The sequence below is a fragment of the Clupea harengus genome, chromosome 13, assembly GCF_900700415.2.
Source record: "Clupea harengus chromosome 13, Ch_v2.0.2, whole genome shotgun sequence".
Classification (NCBI taxonomy): Eukaryota; Metazoa; Chordata; class Actinopteri; order Clupeiformes; family Clupeidae; genus Clupea; species Clupea harengus.
In genome coordinates, this window is record NC_045164.1 from 9,456,469 (window position 1) to 9,479,403 (window position 22,935).

The 22,935-nt window shown below is 41.1% G+C and overlaps 3 protein-coding genes across 6 annotated transcripts; 2 read left to right on the forward strand and 1 right to left on the reverse strand.

Moving 5' to 3' along the window:
• The first annotated feature begins 1,580 nt into the window (after window positions 1-1,580).
• On the forward strand, window positions 1,581-4,638 carry acta1b (actin alpha 1, skeletal muscle b). Its single transcript, XM_012814318.3, has 7 exons — window positions 1,581-1,687; window positions 2,557-2,696; window positions 2,802-3,126; window positions 3,364-3,525; window positions 3,687-3,878; window positions 3,980-4,161; window positions 4,250-4,638. The coding sequence occupies exons 2-7, from the start codon at window positions 2,568-2,570 to the stop codon at window positions 4,391-4,393; spliced, it is 1,134 nt and encodes a 377-aa protein (XP_012669772.1). The 5' UTR covers window positions 1,581-1,687; window positions 2,557-2,567; the 3' UTR covers window positions 4,394-4,638.
• Window positions 4,639-6,251: 1,613 nt separating this feature from the next.
• ccsapb (centriole, cilia and spindle-associated protein b) lies at window positions 6,252-10,925 on the forward strand. Of its 2 annotated transcripts, none has more exons than XM_012814320.3 (4): window positions 6,252-6,714; window positions 7,599-8,003; window positions 8,296-8,615; window positions 8,824-10,925. In XM_012814320.3, exons 2-4 carry the CDS (start codon window positions 7,652-7,654, stop codon window positions 9,001-9,003), a joined length of 852 nt encoding a protein of 283 aa, XP_012669774.1. In that variant the 5' UTR covers window positions 6,252-6,714; window positions 7,599-7,651; the 3' UTR covers window positions 9,004-10,925. The 2 variants fall into 2 exon arrangements, with proteins under 2 accessions (XP_012669774.1, XP_012669773.1); XM_012814319.3 differs by lacking the exon at window positions 6,252-6,714 and adding an exon at window positions 6,750-7,503.
• Window positions 10,926-11,047: 122 nt separating this feature from the next.
• rab4a (RAB4a, member RAS oncogene family) lies at window positions 11,048-20,172 on the reverse strand. Of its 3 annotated transcripts, none has more exons than XM_031578625.2 (8): window positions 19,950-20,168; window positions 18,916-18,996; window positions 18,641-18,755; window positions 16,500-16,562; window positions 16,257-16,411; window positions 15,624-15,719; window positions 15,220-15,361; window positions 11,048-13,644 (listed from the first exon to the last, which is right to left on the reverse strand). In XM_031578625.2, the coding sequence occupies exons 1-7, from the start codon at window positions 19,963-19,965 to the stop codon at window positions 15,249-15,251; spliced, it is 639 nt and encodes a 212-aa protein (XP_031434485.1). In that variant the 5' UTR covers window positions 19,966-20,168; the 3' UTR covers window positions 11,048-13,644; window positions 15,220-15,248. The 3 variants fall into 3 exon arrangements, with proteins under 3 accessions (XP_031434485.1, XP_012669775.1, XP_031434486.1); XM_012814321.3 differs by having other exon boundaries at window positions 15,220-15,364; window positions 19,950-20,165; XM_031578626.2 differs by lacking the exon at window positions 16,500-16,562 and having other exon boundaries at window positions 15,220-15,364; window positions 19,950-20,172.
• Window positions 20,173-22,935: the final 2,763 nt, after the last annotated feature.

The window sequence follows — 22,935 nt, forward strand, 5'->3', positions numbered from 1 at the left end:
CAGCTTACCTCCCTCTTTGACCAGGAGGCCTGTGTGATGGTTAACCAAGGCCTGCTAACTGTCATCCTAACGAGCACCTGTGCAACACAAGTAAGCGGAAGCAACAGCAATATAGAGACACACATACACAGATGTTGAAAAGTCAACAAACCCCTCTGACCTATTACCTTGATGGGCTCTAAATAAGTGGCAAACAGTTAAAAAATCATTTTTAAGATTCTACAAAGTAGCTTGGATACTAGGGTACTAATCTTTTTGGGATGTACATGTAACATGAAGTCAGAAAACCGTCAAGGCACCTCCAGAGGTTTTTTTATGGCTCCTGTTATGAAATCCATAAATCATACGAAGGAAATATTTAATACCTCAAACTGTGATTATTGTTGAAAATATTATCATCCTCCTTGCTCTTTCTTTAGATGCAATTGGAGGCTCTGAAGAATACATTAAAGTGCATTGCTCTACAACTTCCCTGAATTGTTCCTTGATGGAAACTCAGCAGCTTCTTGTTTCAGATAGGGCAGAACACACTCAGACTGTTGGCATGTTTGCAAATATATTCACTTATGGTCCAATTTATCTTTTCTATTGCTGAAAGACTTAAAACACTGTTCTATCACTATTTACCTCTGTGTTTCAAATGCATGATCCTTTACCATTTTGGCCCATCTTGGCAGATAAACACCTGGACATAATTTACACATATGAGCTAAATGTATTTTCATTCATACACAGCAAATGCCAGACATCTACAAAATGAACACTTGACAGAAACTAACTTTACAAACCAGCTGCCTTTATTTGTAAAAAACATAAAGTGCCAGTATCTATGGCAAACACTGCATACAAAAGAAGAAAAGAAGAAACATTACGAAATAGCAGTTGGTCTCTCTTGTTACATAATGTTTTTATAAATTCAATGATGCACACCAGCAGCAGCTCACCACATACTCGAAGCCATCCCAACTCCTTTAGTGCATGGTCTCCTTACATCCGTAGCCAGTCAACGTGTTGACCCCCCAATATAAAGAAACAAAATAGCTTGACAAATACGAAATAAAAATGTATAATCAAAGGATATAATACAATCTTAGACTAATAAACTAGTTCCAGTTCTATAGTTCCGCTTCTGTCTTTAGAGGCGAATTTATCTGCCGCGACAAAACTTCAGGACCAAAACCGGATAAACCTCTTCCGTTATACCAACGTTCCTTTAGTTGCTGCTGTGGTCGCAGAATATTTGGATCACCAGAGTCAAACGACAGAACGTCGATGTTTTACTCTGTTAAGGCAAGAAACTAGATGAGGGAAACCCTCCTTGTTGCCGATCTGTGATATGGAAAGAGTTCTACAAATCCTACACTCTCCATATACGGACCGCGCACCGTAGCTTGAATTCATGACTCCAACGCCTTCTATGGGCAGCCGCGCACCCGTCCAAACGACGGAGTCATGTCGCTTGACTACTACGCACCCGTACGTTGACACTCCAAGAACCTAATATGGATGGGCGCTGGGAAAAATTCCAACAGAACACTCAGACATCCTCAATGGTGTGTGAGACAGGTTTGAAAAAAATCATAGGCGATGGGTATATAAGGTTCCCCAGGGTGAGCGTCCTCCCGTAGCAGGAACCACAAGCGGTAGCGTTCTGCACTCCAAGCTTCGTCTGAAAGGCAACAACAAGGTAAGGAAGCTGGAGCTGAACCAACAATTCGACTTCTATAAGATAATCAGTTTAATCAGTAATTAAGGGGAAATGTGATTAGGATAGTCTTATAAGCCTGTGTTAATAAGGGGTTTTGAAAGCGTGGGGCTTACTTTGGGTAAAGGAACAGAGGAAGGAACAGAGCAGCTACTCTCACATGACAATTAATAGGAAAACTGAAAACCAATTAACGGTATTAATAATGTCTGTTGTGTACTATCGACTTCCTTGGTTAATAAAGAAGCATTACATCTTTCTTCAACGAAATCGAACCATATCAGTGACAGCTTTATTGGTGCAAATTCTTTTAAATAATTCATTCTTAATTATTTACTGAATCAGGCCTATATGACATTTCAAGTGAAAGCCTTATGGGTGAGATGCATGCATACGACCCCCCTTCAGTAATAGAGCCTACAGGCTTTTGTGGAATAGATCATAACAATTGTTTGCAATGTATCCCAACAATTTCAGCCATGACCCTATAATAATAGGAAATTCTAAAAATACAAAGGAAAAGATCAGATTACTGGACCTTGATCCCCCACCTGTTGAGGCTCTATTCCCTCTTTCTCCCCTCCTCCGCTTTTCTTTAACTTTCAATGTCTCTTCTCAGTCGCTCTCTCTCTCTCTATCTCTCTCCCCCTTTTTTCTCTTTCTCTGTGGTTTCTCTTTTTCCAATCTTGCACACCTTTTCGCTAAAGTATCCTTCAACCGACGTTTTTTTGTAGTTTATTGCCATTCCCTAATGTTCCCTCCCTCATGAGAGTAATATGTGTAACAGACTGTTGAGCTGAGATTCCCGTATTAAAATGTGCATGTGCATCTCTTTTCATTTGACCTCTCAGTACCCACCAAGATGTGCGACGACGACGAGACTACCGCTTTGGTGTGCGACAATGGTTCAGGCCTGGTGAAGGCTGGCTTTGCCGGTGATGACGCCCCCAGGGCTGTCTTCCCCTCCATCGTTGGTCGCCCTCGTCACCAGGTATAGGATTTACGGATGTTGCAGTAACATGTTTATTCACACAAAGCAATAGTTTACACATATTACAGTGATTGTCATTCACCTCTATGATTTTTCATCTCCCAGGGTGTCATGGTGGGTATGGGTCAGAAGGACTCCTACGTAGGAGATGAGGCTCAGAGCAAGAGGGGTATCCTCACTCTGAAGTACCCCATTGAGCACGGTATCATCACCAACTGGGATGATATGGAGAAGATCTGGCACCACACCTTCTACAATGAGCTGCGTGTGGCCCCCGAGGAGCACCCCACTCTGCTCACTGAGGCCCCACTGAACCCCAAGGCCAACAGAGAGAAGATGACCCAGATCATGTTTGAGACCTTCAACGTGCCAGCTATGTATGTGGCCATCCAGGCTGTGCTGTCCCTGTACGCATCTGGCCGTACCACTGGTGAGAAACATGAATATGGTTTAGCTTTTGTACACATACAGAGACACTGACATTTAAGTTATTAAATATAAGTTGTTGCAGTCTTTACATAATTTTCTTTTTTTAAATCTGAGTCTTACCTAAACTTAAGCCGTGTTTTTATAATAAATATAAAGTAGGCCAACATATTCATCTCAATGAACATGATACTGTCCTGTTTCTGGGAAATCATTGTAACCATAATTCATCGTGCCATAGGTATTGTGCTGGACTCCGGTGATGGTGTCACCCACAACGTCCCCATCTATGAGGGTTATGCTCTTCCCCATGCCATCATGCGTCTGGATCTGGCTGGTCGTGATCTGACCGACTACCTCATGAAGATCCTGACTGAGCGTGGCTACTCCTTTGTCACAACCGGTGAGATTTCTGTTACTGTGAACTTTCAACATCCACTTGTTTGAATTGTCAACGGTAGTAAACAGTAGTGATCTTGACACATTCCAGACATTGCCAACATGTGGGTGAGTGTGAGGCTGTGTTCTGTTCGTTTGATGGCTAATGAATTACTACTATTACAGCCGAGCGTGAGATCGTGCGTGACATCAAGGAGAAGCTGTGCTATGTGGCTCTGGACTTCGAGAATGAGATGGCCACCGCCGCCTCCTCCTCCTCCCTGGAGAAGAGCTATGAGCTGCCCGACGGTCAGGTCATCACCATTGGTAACGAGCGTTTCCGTTGCCCAGAGACCCTCTTCCAGCCATCCTTCATTGGTGCGTAATCAACTCCACAAAAATACATATTAATATCACTGTTCCCAGTTGGTCCAGGTGTCACCTGTTTCATTTATTACATTATGTGTTCACCTGAACAGGTATGGAGTCTGCTGGTATTCATGAGACCGCCTACAACAGCATCATGAAGTGCGACATTGATATCCGTAAGGATCTGTACGCCAACAACGTCCTGTCTGGTGGTACCACCATGTACCCAGGTATTGCTGATCGTATGCAGAAGGAGATCACTGCCCTGGCCCCCAGCACAATGAAGATCAAGGTATCTATCACAGATTGTTGTTCTCTCAAAGTCTCACCTGAAACACTGATCAAATCCATTTCTAAATGTACCCTCTGTCTTCTTCCAGATCATTGCCCCACCCGAGCGTAAGTACTCCGTTTGGATCGGTGGCTCCATCTTGGCTTCCCTGTCCACCTTCCAGCAGATGTGGATCAGCAAGCAGGAATACGATGAGGCAGGCCCCAGCATTGTCCACCGCAAGTGCTTCTAAATCCACCATTGTCATCTTGTGTGTCTGCGCGCTTGGGCTTGCGCAGTGTCAAAACACATTGTTGTCATGGGACAGCTGTGGTGCAATGGGATGAAACGATGTGCTACTTGATGAAAAGGCTGAAAGGATCAATGAACACTACCATCAAAAAAACGATTAAAAAAAGTCGAAAAACCACCATGTTACTGAAACATATGAATGTAAATGTACATAAATATTAATTTATTAAAGTCCATTCTTTGGTATTTTTGAGAGCTGTCTGTCAACAGTAGGCTATATTGAATACCGGCATGTTTAGAGACAATTAATGCCACCGTCAATCTATTCAACAACTGAATTTGAATACTTTTTCAGAAAATACACACCACAGATAATGGCCAACACTTGTTGTAACAAGCTGCATGTTACTCTATTAAGAAGAATCTGAATACTAGTATAGCCAAATTATCCAAGGTGCGCACAAACTTGCTTGCACTCAAAGGTGCACTCAAGCAGTCCCTCAATCTCCCTCTCTCTCTCTATCTCTCTGTGTCTCTCTCTCTCACACACACACACACACACTTCTGTTGCATAATAATTTCATGCCCCCCTCTTGTAAATACAGTTTTGTCTGTAAGGCCAGCGTTATGTCATCTGGTTCGTTTCTATCTTTGTCTGAAGTGCTGAACACCTCCTTCGATATGGCCTGCACTGCACAGTAGCAGAATGAAAGCTGATTCCCAAGGCTGGCATTACTGGAATGTGCTTGGTTTGCTTCCCACTATGGAGTTCTTAGTGGAGGCCCCCTAAAGACGGACGTTCAACTCCCTCCAGTATTTCTGACCAATGACATAGAATCAGGAGACATGAATATATATTATACAATCCTCAAGTGTCTGTATGGATAAGCTAGATAAAAGATATGGTTTAAACCGTCTCATTTTAAAGAGCTCTTGACAGCCTTTGGTTTGATGGACACCTTATGGTACTGTAACAATTAAGGATTCTCACTGGAAATTCACAATCAGAAAGTATGCTTGGCCCAAATTATAAGATCCAGTTTAATTAGTTTGATTGCTTCAGCATCTGATTGTGAATTTTGAATGCTGTTTTATTAATCATAAATCTTACTGTGTGCTGCATGCTCATGTGTTCCAGATTATACAGTTATAGTAATCTGCGTTAAAGCTGTATAATCTGCCATTTGCTGGACAAGGGTCAACAATCCTCTGCTGCTGTCCTCTTGCGAAAATGATAATGATAATGATAAAATGATAGGATATCCTATCAAAATTAATTTGAGGGTGGTACCAAAACTAGTTGCCTATAAAACCATACCTCAAAAAGTGTCAAATTGTTGCATGGTGTTACCTGTGTCTTTCCCACTAGCCATCCAGGATATGCCCTATGTAGTTTTGTGTTCCGGGCTCGAACACCCTGCAAAAATGGAAGAAAGGCTTTCACAGCATGATATTGCCAGCAGTTGGCAAGCTTCTATCAACGTTAACTGGGCTGTTGGTGGTGTTTGCAAGGTTTTTACATGCCTTTTAGGTAGTTAGCTTGCTAGTTTTGGAACAGAAGTCCTTATCACGAGAATTGGTATTTTTTGCGTCTGAGCTCTCCCTAAAGTTGCAGAGTGCCATACCAGGTGCACCAGGCGTGCTGTGGCAGTAGCACAGATGCCATTTTCCGTATTTCAAGTCAGTGTACCACCAAAATGATTTTGAAGTTGTTATTTGAAGGTACAATTGTTGCATAATGTTACTTTAATGTTTGTCCGTTATGTATGGACATAAAGATTATGCACGCGTGTTAATGTTTTATTTGCTGTCAATTTTATAATCAATAATGTGTGCACAATCATATAATTAACATACCTAGTTCCAGGTGTGCGTGCTAATGATTATGTTACAGTCCCTGCGTTTCCCACTTGACACTAGCTCAACTCATACAGTGGGTGGTAATGAGGTTTTTTTCACTGCAGGCCTATTTGCTGGCCACTAATTGTCAGAGATCCCATTTGTTTTTAGCTTATAACATCTTAGTTTTAAAACACTACAAGATTACAGTAACCTATGATTTTAGCATTTTTATTTTTTAAACGCAACAGGCCAGAGATAGGTACGATGGTGTAAAATCCCATCTATGTCCCCAGCACTTTTCAAACCAAACTGACGCTCAAAACTGCACCTATTGTCTTCCACCTGTTGACGCAATACAAATAATTATTGTAGACTACTACCAACTCAGCCACCGGGAGGAGCTACACTGAATCTCAATCTGTAAAGTGGCCGCCTCAAACACCATCTGTCCATGTTTTCTTCCGTTTGTCATTTGAGCATGTAAGTAACTATATACATTATTTACAGACCGATGTTCATATCTGATTGCATACTTAATTGTCATTTGCCCAATTTACGGAAGGCTAGATGCTAAAGAAAGCGGTTGTCATACCCTACTGACAGCGTCTGGTTATACGCCCGCAAGGTGATTCAGCTCTCCACTGTAAAGCGGATAATAAGTCTGTCATCTTGTTTCTAATTTTGGTGTCTCTATTTCTCCGTCCGCGCCGATGGTAGTGCTGTTACAATGCGTACTGATTTTTCTTTTATCGTAGTGTTCAGTGGATTGCGTGGGTGGCTTTCTGAAATAAAATGTTGAATGCACAAACAAAAACTGTGAATCCAGATAAGCATGTCGGGCTAAACGCAGGTAATTCGAGTAAATAAAATAGAATTGTTTAAAGAGGCATACACAAACATAATGATCAAAACGTTAGCCTAATGTTTCTATGAATAGCAGGAATGTTTGGTATTTATGTAAATAACGTATCGTAAAAGATTCACAGTACACGACTCCATCTCTAAAGTAGGCGGATAGCTTTGCTGCCAGGGAGGGCTGGAAAAGTGCGTAGCTTACCCCATAGACATATATAGGGCTTACCCCAGCTGCTCAGCGATTGGTTTGCTTTTGTAAGACACCCGGACTTCCGTCATATGTTTTGGTTTAAATGTCTGGCGGCGGAAGAAACAAGACTGCGTAGTAGGCTACTCCCACAGTAAAACATGGTGAAAAATGTGCGAATTGAGATGAAGGCGATCGAGCGTGTCAAGTCATGAAATATTGAGCAAGTAGGCAAAACGATGTTAAGAAGCTATTGTAATAGAGACGTTCGCAGGTCTTTTTTGTATACAGTGTCTTTAAAAACATGTCTTCTTTCTCTCAGCTGAAATCAATCACAAGGGGTTGTGTGTGTGTGCTGGATATTACCGAAACAACATGGTGACCAAGAGGATCAGATCGGAATACATGAAGAAATTTAAAGATCCTAAATGGGAATCTTATTCCAGGTGTTATGAAGAATTGTTGAAATATAGACGGACTCGCAGGCTTTTGGAACAAAGTCACAATCCATGGTTTTGGGGAGATTGGGCAAGTGATGCGAGTGACTCGGGCAGGTCAACTCCACAACGAAACAATAAGGTCGAACCATTGCAGCTGGAAGACAGAACGCCACCCAGATGCGAGAAAGTTCCCGAACAACCGGTGATTCCACCCGATCACGCGTCAGAGCCCAAGGCTGAGGAAAGACAAGGGGAGGGGGCGGCTCTATGCGCATCTCCTGACAGAGGTAAGGCAACATACACAATCACCTCCAACCACTGCCACATACGCTGCATGTAAACAAAGAAAAGACTAAGGTGCTTCCATAGTTATTATCTTTATCTGTCCAGAGCGGTCAGTGGTAGACCTTTAAAATGTAAGTAGCTTAGTGAACTCGAGATACGTTCCCTAGAGTACATTATCACTGATCATTGTATCCAAAAAAAATGAATACATTTTGTCCATTCTTAGACAGTAAGAGCATGTCCCAAAACTATTGACTTTGATAAGAACCCCCCTTTTCTCCTTAATCCAAACAGACGGCTCAATTTCACTGGTAGAACCAGAAGTTAAGGGGAAGGGGGAGGAGGAGAAGAGCAGAAGGGGATCCTCAGCCGTCCCTGCTGAAGTACTGGTCCCTGTCAAACCTAAATCTCGTCAACATGCTTCCCACAAGCCCACACGATCCAAGAGCCAACCACGCAAATGCCAAGACGCTAAGGACACCAAAGACGACAAGGACACCAAAGACGAGAAGGAGAATAAACACCCTTTTGCTCTGTATGGAGGGGGTGAGAGGCAAGCTGACATGGCCTCAAAAAAGACCCACAACGTCTGTCCTGCTGCATCCACCAAGGAGGTGAGAATCCATAGGGCATAGACTCTGAGAAAAAAAATGGCCATGTGTTAGATAAAATTGTTAATAAATTGGTAAATTATTTACTTTTTTGATATTGTTGAAATCTTTGTAACCATTCAAATGACCGAATACAGTGTAAGTATTCTGATACAGGAAATTAGTTCAGTCATCTATCTGAAATGAACACATTGTGTTATTTTTCCATCAGATCCATGAGTCTGCCTTGCGTGCCAAAACCCGGCGGGAGGTGGAGAAACAGGTGAAGAAAGGGGACAATCGCAGAGCGAGTTCAGTTGACCTGGAGAAAATGGCCAAAAGCAAAGTTGTCCCTGACTTTGACCCCTGGATTACGGAGTACATGCGCAGTTTTTCTGCCAGGTCTCGGTGAGGGTGGCGGACCTGAGTCTATTCTCAGCCTAAAACGACGTGTTGAATGACTGATGCAGATCCTGTCCCCAATATGTTATCAATAGACCAGCTTTGATGTGTTGTTGTTTGATAGAATTGGAGTTTTTGAAGGCTTTTCTTTGTGGGTGTTTTAAACGAATTCATACTTTGCACTTTTATTGTTTCATTTAAACTCCTTTGCATTCCTGTAATTTCCATTAACATTCCTTAACATTAGGAGACCTCAGAAAACGTAACGATACAAAATTAACATTTCTACTTATTACAGTATACTTTTTATACTATTTCGTTGTTTTAAAATGTGTCTGCAACTATTCCAATGAATTCCATTTGGATTTGAAGTAGTGCAACCAGATTATGCTTGGTTTAGCTGGTTGATCACTTCACAACGACCCCAGTAAGGAGATGGGCCTATGACTATACTCAGTTTGGAGTTGATTCACACAGCTGACCTGTGTCAGCTGACGCTATCTCTCATGACCCCTTTACCAGCAGCCATGGTGGTATAATCGTGTTTAAAATGAAAGTGCATCCTCTTGCTCATCATCACTACTGTGGTTGATGGCCCAAAAAAAAACAAGACAGACCAGCTCTACTTCATTTTTCATCTCCAGTGAAAAATCCCAGTAGAAACTAAGCTGTGGGATGATACTGTGAGGCTGTTGCCAAGTTACTTTCATGTTCACTGCAGTATTTCTAAAGGCTTTTCTAAATAGAAAAATCTCCACCTTTGTTCTTGAGTAGACCTATATAGTCATATATTTTTGAGGTGGAATGTAGACTGAGAAATTAAGTGTACTACCACTCATGTTTGCTATCATTCTTGGAGCTGTTAGCCACAAACTGAAATATAAATGTGTTACGATCGTTACTTATATCTAACGTTGTGTTATCAAAGTACTGTATCTGGCTCAGGATTTGTTTGCAAATTTGTGGCAATATGGGTGTTAACTTCTGTATTGAAGCTTAGGTAGTTCTCATAGCCCTCAGTGGTTGTAAGGGTTTCAAATGTTTTACAGTGTGCTGCAAATGTTTTTTAAACAAAAATGATACAGAGTACAATTTCTATTAAGTGTTCCCTTTGACAAAAGTTCTATTCTTGGCAACATTGATCAAATTTGGCTCTGACTCTTTGGCGAGGGATTCCAAAGTGTTGAGTGTTATTATGTACCAAAACCTTCTTAAAAGTACGGTGTTCATTTTTTTAATCAAATTCAGATCATCCAGATTACTTAGACCATTTGCAAATTTGAGACACAGAGCCTTCTTGGGTTGAACAAAACCATATAATCAGGAGGATTAAAAACCCCCAGGTGAATTAATAATCCTTTGCGCTTTTTGAGTTTCTCAAGGGAGAATGTCAGAAAACAACCCACTACCCACTAAACGACCCACTAAGAGTTTTCACCACCTTTTGTGTTAGACATTTAGTTTGCATTATTTCTTTTATTTTAAACTGTATTTTTCTCTGTGCACAAATGTATATGTCACGTGATTGGCTTGTAGGTATATTTAAAATTCTAACAATTGGTTAATCTTAAGCAGCTTGCATAAGGGTGTATTTATTGTTCAGTGCAATATGAAGGTGGGTTCAGAGGTCTTTAAAACAATTCTGTCCACAATACCTTTTTATGTGTATAATGTTTTTTTTTTTTTTTGACCCTATGTGTGTTCTTGTATCGCAAGTATTGTAATACTGTGAACATTTACAGCAGCTGGCTGTAACCCAAACAATAAGCTGTCTGATGGCTTATGGAAGCCATTATGAAGGTTGTTTATATGACATCTAAGTGCTTGGAGCCTAGCCTAGATGGTCCATGGAGACGGCTAAGCAGTGCAAACCAAGCTCACCTGAATTCATCAGGGGAAAAAACTTTGTGTGAATAAAATGTAAACATTTTATTTTCTATTTCATAACATTGCTTCTGTTTTATCTGACATGTTGTTTATAGTTGTTGTATGCGATTTGAGACACTGGCAAAGATTTGTTATGAGAAATCACAGACACCCTAACCATAATGAAATAGGAGAATTACACCAAATTTTAATTTGTTCAAAACATCAACCATGCCTCAACAGACTCATCATGACCTATTCTAAAGTAACCATGCGGTCAAATGAATAATTAATATTCTTTAGGGATTAACACACAAGACTTTTTTCAGTGTTTATACAGTGAGAGGCAGCAAAGTCTGATATGAAGTAATTTCAAAAGCTTCAATATTAAAATAAATTACATACACTACATAAATACATATAAATGTCTGTCTGTATGCACATTATCAGGCTGTCATTTTTTGTGACATATACCACACAAACCATGATGGAAATAATGCTGATTTTTGTAAACAAGAATTTTTGCCTTTTAATGTAGTGTGGATCTTTTTCTTTCTTCAGACCTGTTAACATTGCAGTAAAAGTAGCGTAAGCTGTAAAAGAAGGTGAAGTTTTTGTATTAACTACAGATAACAGAGCAAGTACACATCCATATTCCATCTCTTAAAAAGCAGCCTCATTCTGATGAATCATGACAGAAAGTAAAGGATGATTAGAACGTCTGAGACACCTGAGCAATACTTTGGATGCACATCTACTGGTCAGTTGGCACTTCGGAATGGCCACAGCGTGGTATACATAGAATTATTTCTATGGTTAATATAAAACTCTGGACAATAGCATTTAAGTTGTATTCAATAATTTGCTTTAGTCTGAGCTATTCAACGAAGATGGGTACATACTATACTGTAACAAAAGTCCAAAATGAGGCTAAAATAAAGGAAAAGCCCATACTGGCGAAGGAGTTTAAGGGGGGAGGGGTTGAATGTACACGCTGTCACTCACAACTTGACTGGCCCGGATGACTAGTGGTGAAGATCTGGAAGCGGTTGACCGCTCAAACCCATGACCAGTGGTCCAACTCTGCTGTAGTCAAGCATTTTTCTCCACTTCCTTAGCTAGCAAAAGGTTTTAAAGTTTTAAAAACAAAGAAAAAAAAAATCATGTAGCTACCAGACACTTTATGTACAAAAGATCTGAGTGGAGCTCAACAAAGGCGTGCCAGTGCAGACATCACCTTGATTTGAAGGAGTGTGGCGTGATTGTTCGGTTGTGACAATGCTGCACTGCTTTTACAAAAATAAGCCTTGATCCGAGTTTGACCTAGCAACCTTTCAAGATTGGAATTTCCTTCGAGTTAAAATTAGTTTGTGCTATTTTTATTTCTTTCAGCAAAATAACTTAACCTGCAATTTGTACAAATGCCTAAAATTCAGTCATGTCTCTATCTGGACTGAGTTTCCTAGAAAAATAAAGATAACACTGTTGCACTCAGATTACCTTAGCTGATTAAAGATGTCAAAAACGAACCCACTTCAGTCTCCACCGTGCTTTTAAGACTCCTGCCTCTAGATACGGAGATAGATAATGTCTTTCATTCTTACAACAGCGTAGAGGTACATATATAGATCTATATATATATATATATCTATATATATATATATATATATATATCTTTCTGTTCGGCAGCATTGTTATTCCCTTCTGTGAGTGAAGATGAGAAACAAATACACACACTAATCTTAATATTTGATTTGAAAGGAATTCAAATATTTTGCTACACATTCAACATACAGCAGTGTATTTGGTATTTCATATGTTTGTAGATCATGGACAAATATGACATGAGAGTGAGACGTTTTCAAGTAAAAATGATGGGGGCCTACAGATGATTGATCTAAATTAGAAAATAACATGCTTAAATTTGATATCGTCATGATGCACAACACTTGACTAAGGATGAAAGGCTGAAGTTGGTCCATTCATTTGGAACATTTAGGGGTTCAAAGATTCACAACTTAATAATCTAGATGAATAATCAGAGGCTGAGGGACACACAAAATCTTTAGAATTCTCTTCAAGGGAGGACACTCTCACTTTCTAATGCACTTTCAAGCATTTGATACTGCATGTTAAACTGAAAAGAAACAAACACAGCAGCTTTGCATTTTAGTGTTACTGATAAAACGCAGAAGCATTGACTGTCCTCACACAAACATAAGAAACTGAAAGTCGATGATAACCGCATAAATATGTGTGAGTGTCTTGTCTGCAATTCTGGGGAGTATGTAACATTGCACTGACAGGAACAGTATGCCATAGAGACGTAAACGCGATATGCCACTATTGACAGGTTATCATATGAAAGCTAAAGCTAAAGATGATATGCATGGCCATGTCGATCCTTAAAACATGCTTCAGGGGGACTTCCTTCAGAGTGGGTCTACATACGCGGTGTGGAACTGGGGAACATGGACGGGCCAGTGCTTAAGCATGAGTGCTTTCAGGAAAGATGATAGGATGACCGAGGTTTTCTTTTTTTTTTTCTCCCTCTCTCAACTCTCGGATATTTTGGATCACGAGGGCGCTCCCTCTCGGAGACCAGGACGCAGATCTTGGCGTTCAAGAGAGAGCCAGAGTTTGATGGGTTCTCTCTGCTGCTAGCCATCTGTCCACAAGCAAAAAGGAAGGTTCAGGAAAAGAGCCACTCCGCCTCGCCGAGCCCCAATATCACGATGGTTTCCCCCACAGCTGTTCGTTTCTCCCCACGTCTCCACAAACCTGTCTGTGTGCAAAACAACACATCTTTTGCATTCATTTGCACTCCTTTATTTAGCAGACTCTTCACATCAATGTGACTTACTATACAAGACGCATATATCATCAGTATGTGGGCTCGGGAATCGAACCCATGACTGCAGAAACATTAAGTCAGATAGTAAGAGTGAAGTTGCACTTGGAGTGAAAATAACTAATTAAGCCATGATACAATATTACATGCAACTAATAAGTAAAAACACAGAAAAAAAAACATTCAAAGAAATATTCTTTTGTTGTGCACACAACTTTCATTGACTGAATGGGAACGAGAACAAAAGCAAACACACCTAGAAGTTGAGGATGTCATTGCCAGGTGAAAACTATGTTTCAGGAAAAAGACACCATTGACAGAAAGCTCTGCATTTCCATGTCTAAATCATTATCCATGCCTTTTCTTTTCTCATTGGCATGAAGGACAAAGGGATTTAAAATTAAATCTCCTAAACTCTAGAGATCGAATGTTCCCTGATTGCTCTGCTCCTCCTCTCCTCTCTCTCTCTCTCTCTCTCTCTCTCTCTCTCTCTCTCTCTCTCTCTCTCTCTCTCTCTCTCTCCCTCTCCCTCTCTCTCTCTCTCTCTCTCTCTCTCTCTCTCCCCCTCTCTCTCTCTCTCTCTCTCTCTCCCTCCTCCCTCTCCCTCTCCCCCTCCCCCTCTCCCCTCCCCTCTCCCTCTCCCTCCCTCTCCCTCTCCCTCTCCCTCTCCCTCTCCCTCTCTGGTGGATACAGTTTTTGGGCCTGTTTTGTTAAATCGCCACTTATTCCTGTCTACATCCGACCCCTCCATTTGTGTCTGGCATTCCTCTGGCGCCAAATAAGGCACTGCAGGAACCCTTGATGCCTTGGCTTCAGGAGGTGTCGGGAGTTAAATATAACAGCTAGTGTGCACTGTTACGGTTGGCTGATAAGGTTTGAAGTGGCAGAGAACAGGAGGAGGAGGAGGAGTCACTCTCCCTTTCTGTCTCTCGATTTTGATACTTCCCTCCCCTTCCACCATTCCACTCCCCGCTCTCTCAGAGCTCCTTGCCAAGACAGACGTCTGGGCTGGGTTCAGCCCAGACAAAACTTAGCTAAATGTTTATTTAAATGGAAAGGGTGGTGCGTTGAACACCCTGTTGTGTTACGCAAGCGCAGCTGAATTGGTTCAAAGCCCATTGCACACTGTTTCACACAGTTTCAAAGAAACGTGTTGTTCAACCCAGAAACTGTAGAAAAACAGTGCAAAACTTTTATCAGATTGAACGTCCCCCTGCTGTGTTAGAAGCAGCATAGAAGAACCATCACATCCACACAAGGTGTGGTCTTGATCAACTCCAGTAAATCTCTGTTTACTTCCCTTTCTTTCTTGTATTTAAAATGTATTAGCTCCTCAAGAAAGTAAACAATTGTTTACAAGGCAGTGAGTGTGTGTTACACAAACACAGCCTTGATTTTCCCCGAATACGGAATCCACCTACACTGCTTATAGACTATTTTTTTATACAGCAGCATTTGGTCAGACTGGAGTTCAAAAGAATGACTGTCCAGAATCACGGGTCGGCTCACCTTGGTTGCCAGTGCTGGGGGGATGCCGACTAACAGCCACACTCCTGTGCACTTTGGGCCTGCGCCCTGCGGGGGGATCGGAGCTGCCTCAGCGCTGCGTCTCCGTACTGGATCCCAGATCCCATCCGCTCTGGGTCCAGCTCTCCTGGGGCACAGGCGGGGTCGAAAAAGACAAGCAAATAGCAAGAGCATAATCAATCGATTATCAAAGTGGAACATACATAGAGCATTCTTTACATCGCTATAACATTCCCCAAATACCTCCAGTATGTTAGTGTTCCTGTTGCTCACCTGGTTTTGTCAATTGGCAACATATGTCAAGCGCATTAAGTTTATTTACATTAAGCACATTAAGTATAAAGAACACCATTGTAAGGCTGATGACAAAGACTGCAGTCCCATACCTGATTCTATCTTGTTGAGGATTTTCCGAGCACACTGCACAAAGGCCTCTTCCACGTTCTCCCCCGTCAGAGCACTGGTCTCCAGAAACATCAGCTCTGTACATCACATAACAGAGAACCAGGACAGCCCAACTCATTTAGATGTAATAACTAGTTAATTAGTTCATTCATAACTAGTCTGTGTAAAGTTGTTAGAATGTCACCAAGCTGGTCTGAGGGCTACACAATGTACATTAACTGTCTCAAAATACTATAGCACTCTCTAGTGGTAAAATGTAAGTAGACATGATGATCATGGTAGGTTTAGAGAGGCATTAAACCAGTGATCCATTTTTTTTTGTGACCATTCCCACAACGTATGACCCAGAGCACAGAGCACCTCTTCAGACTGTCTGACATCTTGAGAGAGTAGTTACAAATAACATACATGATTCTTGTAACTGAAAAATATGATTTTCAATAAATATATATCATTTCAATATGGGTGGAAGATTTTCTTTTAGACAATGCTATATTTTCCAGATTGATTTTGTCTTCAAAACCTGGAGCTATTCTCAAAGTAAACAAACATATAAACACATAAACCGAATCTACAACAGTCAACTGAATGTGGGGGTGATACAATATTCTCACCATTCTCCTGAGCAAAGCGCGACGCTTCCAAGAAAGTCACCTCTCGGTCTGCATCCAGATCTTTCTTGTTCCCACACAGGATGATGACGATGTTTTGGCTGGCCAGCATTCTTGCATCCGTTAGCCAGTTTGTAAGAGCGTTGTAGGTTTCCCGACTGTATAGAGGACAGGAGACATCAGGAGATCAGATTACAGTGCAATACCAGTGTGTGGTCCTGTGGTGAACATTACATGTACCATTACCTTGTTATGTCATACACTAGCAATGCTCCTGCTGCCCCTCTGTAGTAGCTTCGAGTCACTGACCTGATAGAAACAGGACATTACATGAAAAAGCAATTCTTAAGTTCTGAAAAAAAGAAATCCACCAGCAAGTACACATTTGTAGTTGATATAGATGTCATGTAGATCCTCATTCTGACCTCCAGGGCTGTAGGCAGCTAGCTATAGTGCTGTATTGGCCTGTCGTGTAGGCTGCGAGCTAGCTTGCTCATTAGCTAACCACAGGAGGCTGCCAAGAGAATATTTAAGTTTGAAAGAGACTAAAGGAGTCTTTAAGAGCAATGCTTACATGCTGCCAAATACAACAGATCTAACACCATTAGGAAGTTACTATAACAATTTGCAATTTGCGATTGCTGAAAACAATAATATCGTAACATGCAAGGGGTGGGGAAACTTTGAGCCTTTGAGTGTTCCCATGATGCGCTGCAGAGGTAGAACGGTTAGTGTTAGTGAACGAATAAGGTGTTTAGGGCCTTCCTTTTGTGTCCAATGTCCGTTTGTGCAATTTTAGCCTAGTTAACTGTTAGGCTGCAATGCCTCTGTGTCGATACCTGTGTTTGTTAGTGTGTCTGTGCACCAATGGCAGCCTATGTGCTATGTCAAAGTAAGATCTGCCTTCCACTTGCCTTGTGTGTGTGTGTGTTCAAGAAGCAAATAAAGTGGCACGCCTGGGGTCGTGCGGCATATGGGGTATAGGAGCTGCATTACACTGGAGATCTCCATCTCACAGCACATTCTTCCTGCCACGCTTGCCATTAGTCTAAAACTATGGTCCACTAAATGTCTAGCTAACATGCTACCAGTAAATGTTTCCCTGTGGACCCTGCTACCTGTGGTAGACCTAGCCTACCATTTCCAGTGGTAGAAGAACCAAAACGCAAGTGTTTGAACCAATAATTTAGGGTGTCTTGCCTGGGCCGACTTAAGACGAATAACGTCATGGACTTAGGCGAGAGCTGGAGTCAAGATGTACAACAAATTCTGTAATCTTTATTAATCATCTTTAATCGATCCTTTGTTCTACTTTTCAGCATCCTAATATGCTAGCAAGTACCAACATTTGTTGTCCACTCCGGCACTGTTAAGATTAGAGAGACGGTTTTCCAAAATGTATTTCATCAGGCTCCCTTAAGTAAACCTGAAGCTCCATGCATATGCAATGAATCTGTATGCTAATGATAAAACAGCATTGTGCTGTCCTATAAGTAACTATTTACCCAACAGATTGATATTTAACCAACTCCGATTCATTCTTTCAGTTACACAGATTCAATAAAAAGCTTCTCCCAACAGTGTTTTCAGCCGCTCTCCTAGCCTAGAAAAGAGGCTATAAAGGCAACACACATTCAGGCTACATTAAAAGGCACTTTGGCTATACAGCTAACCAGTAAGTAAAACCAGATGGTGGAGTGTTAGTGATGCACCGATACCATTTTTCCAGGCCTTGTACGAGCACATGTGTGTACTTGCAGAATCAGAGTACCAATACGAGTACTTATTAAGGCAGTATTTCTACCGTAAAAATAACAATGACCATAAAAATGCAATGACTTTGATTTTTGAATTTGAAATTTTATTTTCATCAGATGCGCTCTGATTGTTATAAAATAAAATATAATGATATGGATATAAAATAAAATGTACAACAGGAGGCTATTTCCAACCAAAATTAAACATAGAACTTTCTGTGTAAACAAAACAGTGGCATGGCATTGGAGAACTTTTATGAGTACGAGTATATGAGCACAGTATCAACCTAATACCTGATACTGGTATCGGTGCATCCCTAGAGTTTTGTAGGGGCTCCACCACATTAACGTACAGCTCTACGCAGCTGCCAGTACTTTTTCCATCAAAGGCTGTGCACGGTGGATGGTGCTGGCAGATGCTGTGCGAAACACTATCTATGACAGCCGGGCCGAGAAACGAAGGGAGGCTGTGCACTGCACTGCAGCCTCCCACACACAGACGGGTGACATGACAGGGAAACAGATGGCGCTGATAGAGTAGAAGTGAGAGAGGACTAATGTTCTACTATTCAGATATACTGAAAATAAGTGAGACATGGTAGCAACAGGTGTAGGGCCTACTAGTATTACCTGAATCTCTCCTGTCCTGCGGTGTCCCAGATTTGCAGCTTCACAAACTTATTCACCACACTGATGATTTTAGAGCCGAACTCCACACCTATTGTGTGATTTGAGTCCTCCTTGACTGAAAGAGAGGGGAAACGGATCAAAAGAAACTGATGATGACAGTAATGAACTAATTAAGCATCCAAAGCAAAAACAATAAGGAGATAGATATTGGCAAACAGATCAAACCACGTAGGACTTATTGTCATTTTAAAATTGACTGAGGGCATTGAACTTACATCTTTTTTCTATGAACTGGTGTAGAAGACATGATTTGCCAGTTCCTGCATTTCCTATAACAAGGAACTTGAACAGGAAATCTGTGAACAAAATTAAGAGAGTGTTTATGTCTGCTTTCCCGCTAGGCAAGTACAACAGGATTCCTTTGCACATTGCCTACTGTTCGATTCTGTTGCACGATAGCTACATGCTAGCATTATGAGAATACGTAGATTAAGATGGCTCGATTGCTATTGTCAGTTCCAGGTTTTGTAATAACGTAGGTGTTGAGGTTGAGAAAATAACATTACATATTTGTACTCGTTCTGTCAATCATCCACTTCGAAAAGAATTATGTCAATTGATGTAATCTGACTAATCTAATGGAACATCGACCTTCACCCTATTTAGAGGCGGATAAAGAACGATAAAGAAAGATGATAGTTTCCTACATGGCTTTATATGTGTCATAAATAATACACTTTAACAACCCTCATCAAACGCATCTTATGTCGTTGTTTAGGCCATTGACATGTCAACTATCTAGACTTGCTGTATTTACGTTATGCCTAAAAAAAAAATCAAGGGTGGGTAATAGCTTGCTGGCTGGCTGGCTTGTGATGCTGACCTATGGAACATTGGTCTGTCGGGATGCACAACATTGCCAAGGATGTGTTAGCAAATATTTTTACAAAGCTAAGCCAGGTTTACATCAAATATGTATGGAGGACAAGAGACAGCGAAACCTAAGGACAGTTCGCTGGTGACGTTACATCACTCATTTGGCTGTGCATCTTGTTAACGTCAGGAGAAAAAAGCGGAGTCTCCTCCGCCATCTAGCTAACTATCTCCTCTGCTAGCTAACGGACCTAGCTATTGATCTAGCTAGAACAGCCTTCGAGCGTGAGAGCACTTGCTAAATTTTTTAATCGACAGCCACTACACAAGCCAGGCACTATTTTTACAAAAATGACGAGAACGATTCCGACACCTGCTTAAAACATCCATATGTGCAATTAATTCGTATGACACAACCATAAAACTTGATTCTTACCGTACGTCTCCGACATAGCCGGTGATATGTGTTCGTCAAGTCTTGTTTTCTTTTTTTTCGTAGGGCAATAGACAGGAATATTAAGTGAAGGGGCAAATCCCTCTGAGAGCTTTGGATCCGTGTATCCTCCCGGACCATTCCTCGCACTTCCTGTTTAGGACGTCAATCTAAAAGCCCTTCCGAAATCGTTGGGCACACAGGCTATCCTCTCATCATAGCAATCGGTTAAATAAAAGCTTTATCATAACAGATAAAATAATGCAATTTAGTTTTTGAGCTGTGAGGCGGAGGTGTGATGTGGTTTTAAATACTTCATACTTCAAATTTAAAATAACCATCTGAAAATCTGCTTTGAAAATACAACCATATCGGTAAGAACTCATATCATGTTTTACGTGAGTTGTCATCCATGACATTTTAACATTGGTACGCAAAAGGTAATTTTCTCGTCATCAAAACTCTCAATCATCGCCGCTAGGGGGCAGTACCTTACCATGTCCAGGATGTCGTTTCAATAGTGAGGAGTGTGATGACAGGGGACTGAAGACCACGTACACTTTTGGGAATGTCACTTTTTTCACTTTTATGTGTCATTTAGATACACAAGAAGTGTCCCGCAAGCTGACAGCAATGACTAAACGTTTGAAATGTAGTCAGCTAATTGTCGTATCCTGTAGAGGACTGAAGAACTGTCCTCTTGCTATACTGCATGTGACAACCATTCAGACCTAATTCATCACTGGATAATCTGAGTGTCAAAAAAAAGTTAAGACTTGCTGCAAAGCATACTTAGCGTGCCCCACGTCTCACAAATCCTTTGAAAACACTGACAATCTGATAAGCTGAAAAATATGGATTTATAGTGAATATTGTTTGGAATTAAAGTCTTATTTGAGTGGTATTGACCTGGAGTCCCCAGAGACAGATGCTCCGTCAATGGATGCCAAATGATGGGTCAACAACTGTGCCGCTAATGTGCACACTGAAAAAGTGTGGAGAATGATCATGAGCAAAGCAAAGTGATTTGGACCAAAGCATTTTGTGTCGGGCAATGGAAATTAAAATATCCTGCCAGGCATACAGAAATATGTTTATAAATACAAAGTATATTTGGATCATCATTGTAAAAAGCAGAAAATACTTCTATGCAATAGTAGTGTGAAAGGTAAGGAGACGCCAGACTGAAAGTATTTAAGATCTCAGAAATTGCGAAAAACCATACACTTATGTCCAGGATTTCCAGAACAATCTTTAAAGTTTGCGGTGTGAGTACAAAAGCCTGTATGCATGAGCAATCCTCTAGAAGTAGGCTACTAGACCTTTCCAGCCTGTCATATTATGTATATTACTAAGTATGAGAGACTAATAATTAGATGGCAAACTTCATTGCGTGTTCCCTTATAATGTAACCTTGTCCATCCCTGTAGATAACAAGTTGCATGCTTACACTTTGAAGCAAACATTTCATATCTAAATCACATAATCCTGCAGGAAAGTTGTTGTCAGGGGGTACATCTGAGATCTCCAAGCCATGACTTGTTCCATGTAGTCATCGGACAGATGTGAGGCGACATGTTGAAAGTCTTATTACATAACTTTTCAGGATGTATAGATAACAGACTCTCAAGTGAGATATCCTGCTTCTTATTCTGTGTCTAGAGTGCCTCTATCTCTGCTCTCTCTGAGATCCAAGCTTATGTAACATCTTTCACAAAAATACCCAAAACCCATGCATGGCATGTATGTAAGTATGACTATATATTACAGTTGTAAATTTTTTATTATTTGGTCATATAAGGGAAGATTTTTCATTGTGTGTGTGTGAGAATTTACACTAAGCATTGTTTGTTAATTGTTAATTGTGCATTGTGTATTGTTCCATTTCAAATCCATTAATTGCATATAGTACTTGGCAAGCAATGGCTCAGACGTTAGGTGAACTGACAAGTCATCAGCGAAACCAGTGAACACAATTTCATTGCTTCTTAATGACCAAAGAACAAACATAGGCAGATTTGCCAGTTCATACAGCAATGTGTTGTTCACGGAACACCTCTTGGAGGATGTCAGAAATTTATCACAACAGCCATGTTCTAGAATTTCCAAGGGATTCTAAGTTGTGCGTGGCAGTGTGAAGCCACAGACCTCCTTGCTCTCCCTAAGGAGAGGTGGTATCACTGGAGCACAATGGTATCCAGGAAGAAGGGAAGTGAACTGTCCTTGGAATCTAAAAATGTCATCACACCCTCAGAGCCAGGATGTTGTTCTGTGACAGGGGGAGTTGATGGGGATGGTGTGGTTTTAAACCAGTGATTAGGAGGGATTGCGTACATGCCAGGTTGAACCCTGGGGCAAAGCACCCACGACAGGATGTTGCATTATGACATGCACCATCACGAAAACCACCATTTATTCTCTTCACCTCTCTCTTTCTTTCTCCCTTCCTTTCTTTCTCTCTGTTTGCAGTTGTATGTTGTGAAATGATGACAACTTACAAAAGGCACAGTCAACGTAGTTCTGGCCAAAAGGGGAAATCAGCGATGACAGCAACATTCTCTATGAATATGAAGTTAAGTGGGGTATTAGCATTTACTCATAGTTCATGGAATGTGCATTTTTCAGATTTTATGATGATACATGCATTCAAATGAGCCCAATGAGAAATTAAGATTAGGAGAACAAATGATCACCTCTCCACATGGACCTTACGTGGGCCTAGAAACAAATCTACTTCTTGTTTCTAGCGCCACCCATCCACCCAGAGAGAGTGCTGCTGAGCCTGCAATAACATGGCACTCAATCCTTTTAGAGAAGAAATATGGCCTCGTTATGGGTGTATGACTGACAGCCCCATCAAATAGATTGCTGTGAGGCTTTTTATTTCTGAAAAAAAAGAGAAACAGAGAAACGGAGTCTGTCATCTGCCATGAGGTGAGACCTTGAGACTCTTGGCTGTACATTAACAGTAATGCCTTTGATTGTACTG

Excerpts from the sequence above, each read along its gene's own strand:
- ccsapb (XM_012814320.3), top strand. The coding sequence starts at position 7,652 with ATGGTGACCAAGAGGATCAGATCGGAATACATGAAGAAATTTAAAGAT. Across the intron at positions 8,004-8,295 it reads ATGCGCATCTCCTGACAGAG|ACGGCTCAATTTCACTGGTA; the intron begins GTAAGGCAACAT and ends TAATCCAAACAG. Across the intron at positions 8,616-8,823 it reads CTGCTGCATCCACCAAGGAG|ATCCATGAGTCTGCCTTGCG; the intron begins GTGAGAATCCAT and ends TTTTTCCATCAG.
- acta1b (XM_012814318.3), top strand. The coding sequence starts at position 2,568 with ATGTGCGACGACGACGAGACTACCGCTTTGGTGTGCGACAATGGTTCA. Across the intron at positions 3,526-3,686 it reads CTACTCCTTTGTCACAACCG|CCGAGCGTGAGATCGTGCGT; the intron begins GTGAGATTTCTG and ends CTACTATTACAG. Across the intron at positions 3,879-3,979 it reads CTTCCAGCCATCCTTCATTG|GTATGGAGTCTGCTGGTATT; the intron begins GTGCGTAATCAA and ends TCACCTGAACAG.
- rab4a (XM_012814321.3), bottom strand. Across the intron at positions 18,756-18,915 it reads CCAGTTCATAGAAAAAAGAT|TCAAGGAGGACTCAAATCAC; the intron begins GTAAGTTCAATG and ends CCTCTCTTTCAG. Across the intron at positions 15,720-16,256 it reads GCGCTTTGCTCAGGAGAATG|AGCTGATGTTTCTGGAGACC; the intron begins GTGAGAATATTG and ends TGTGATGTACAG.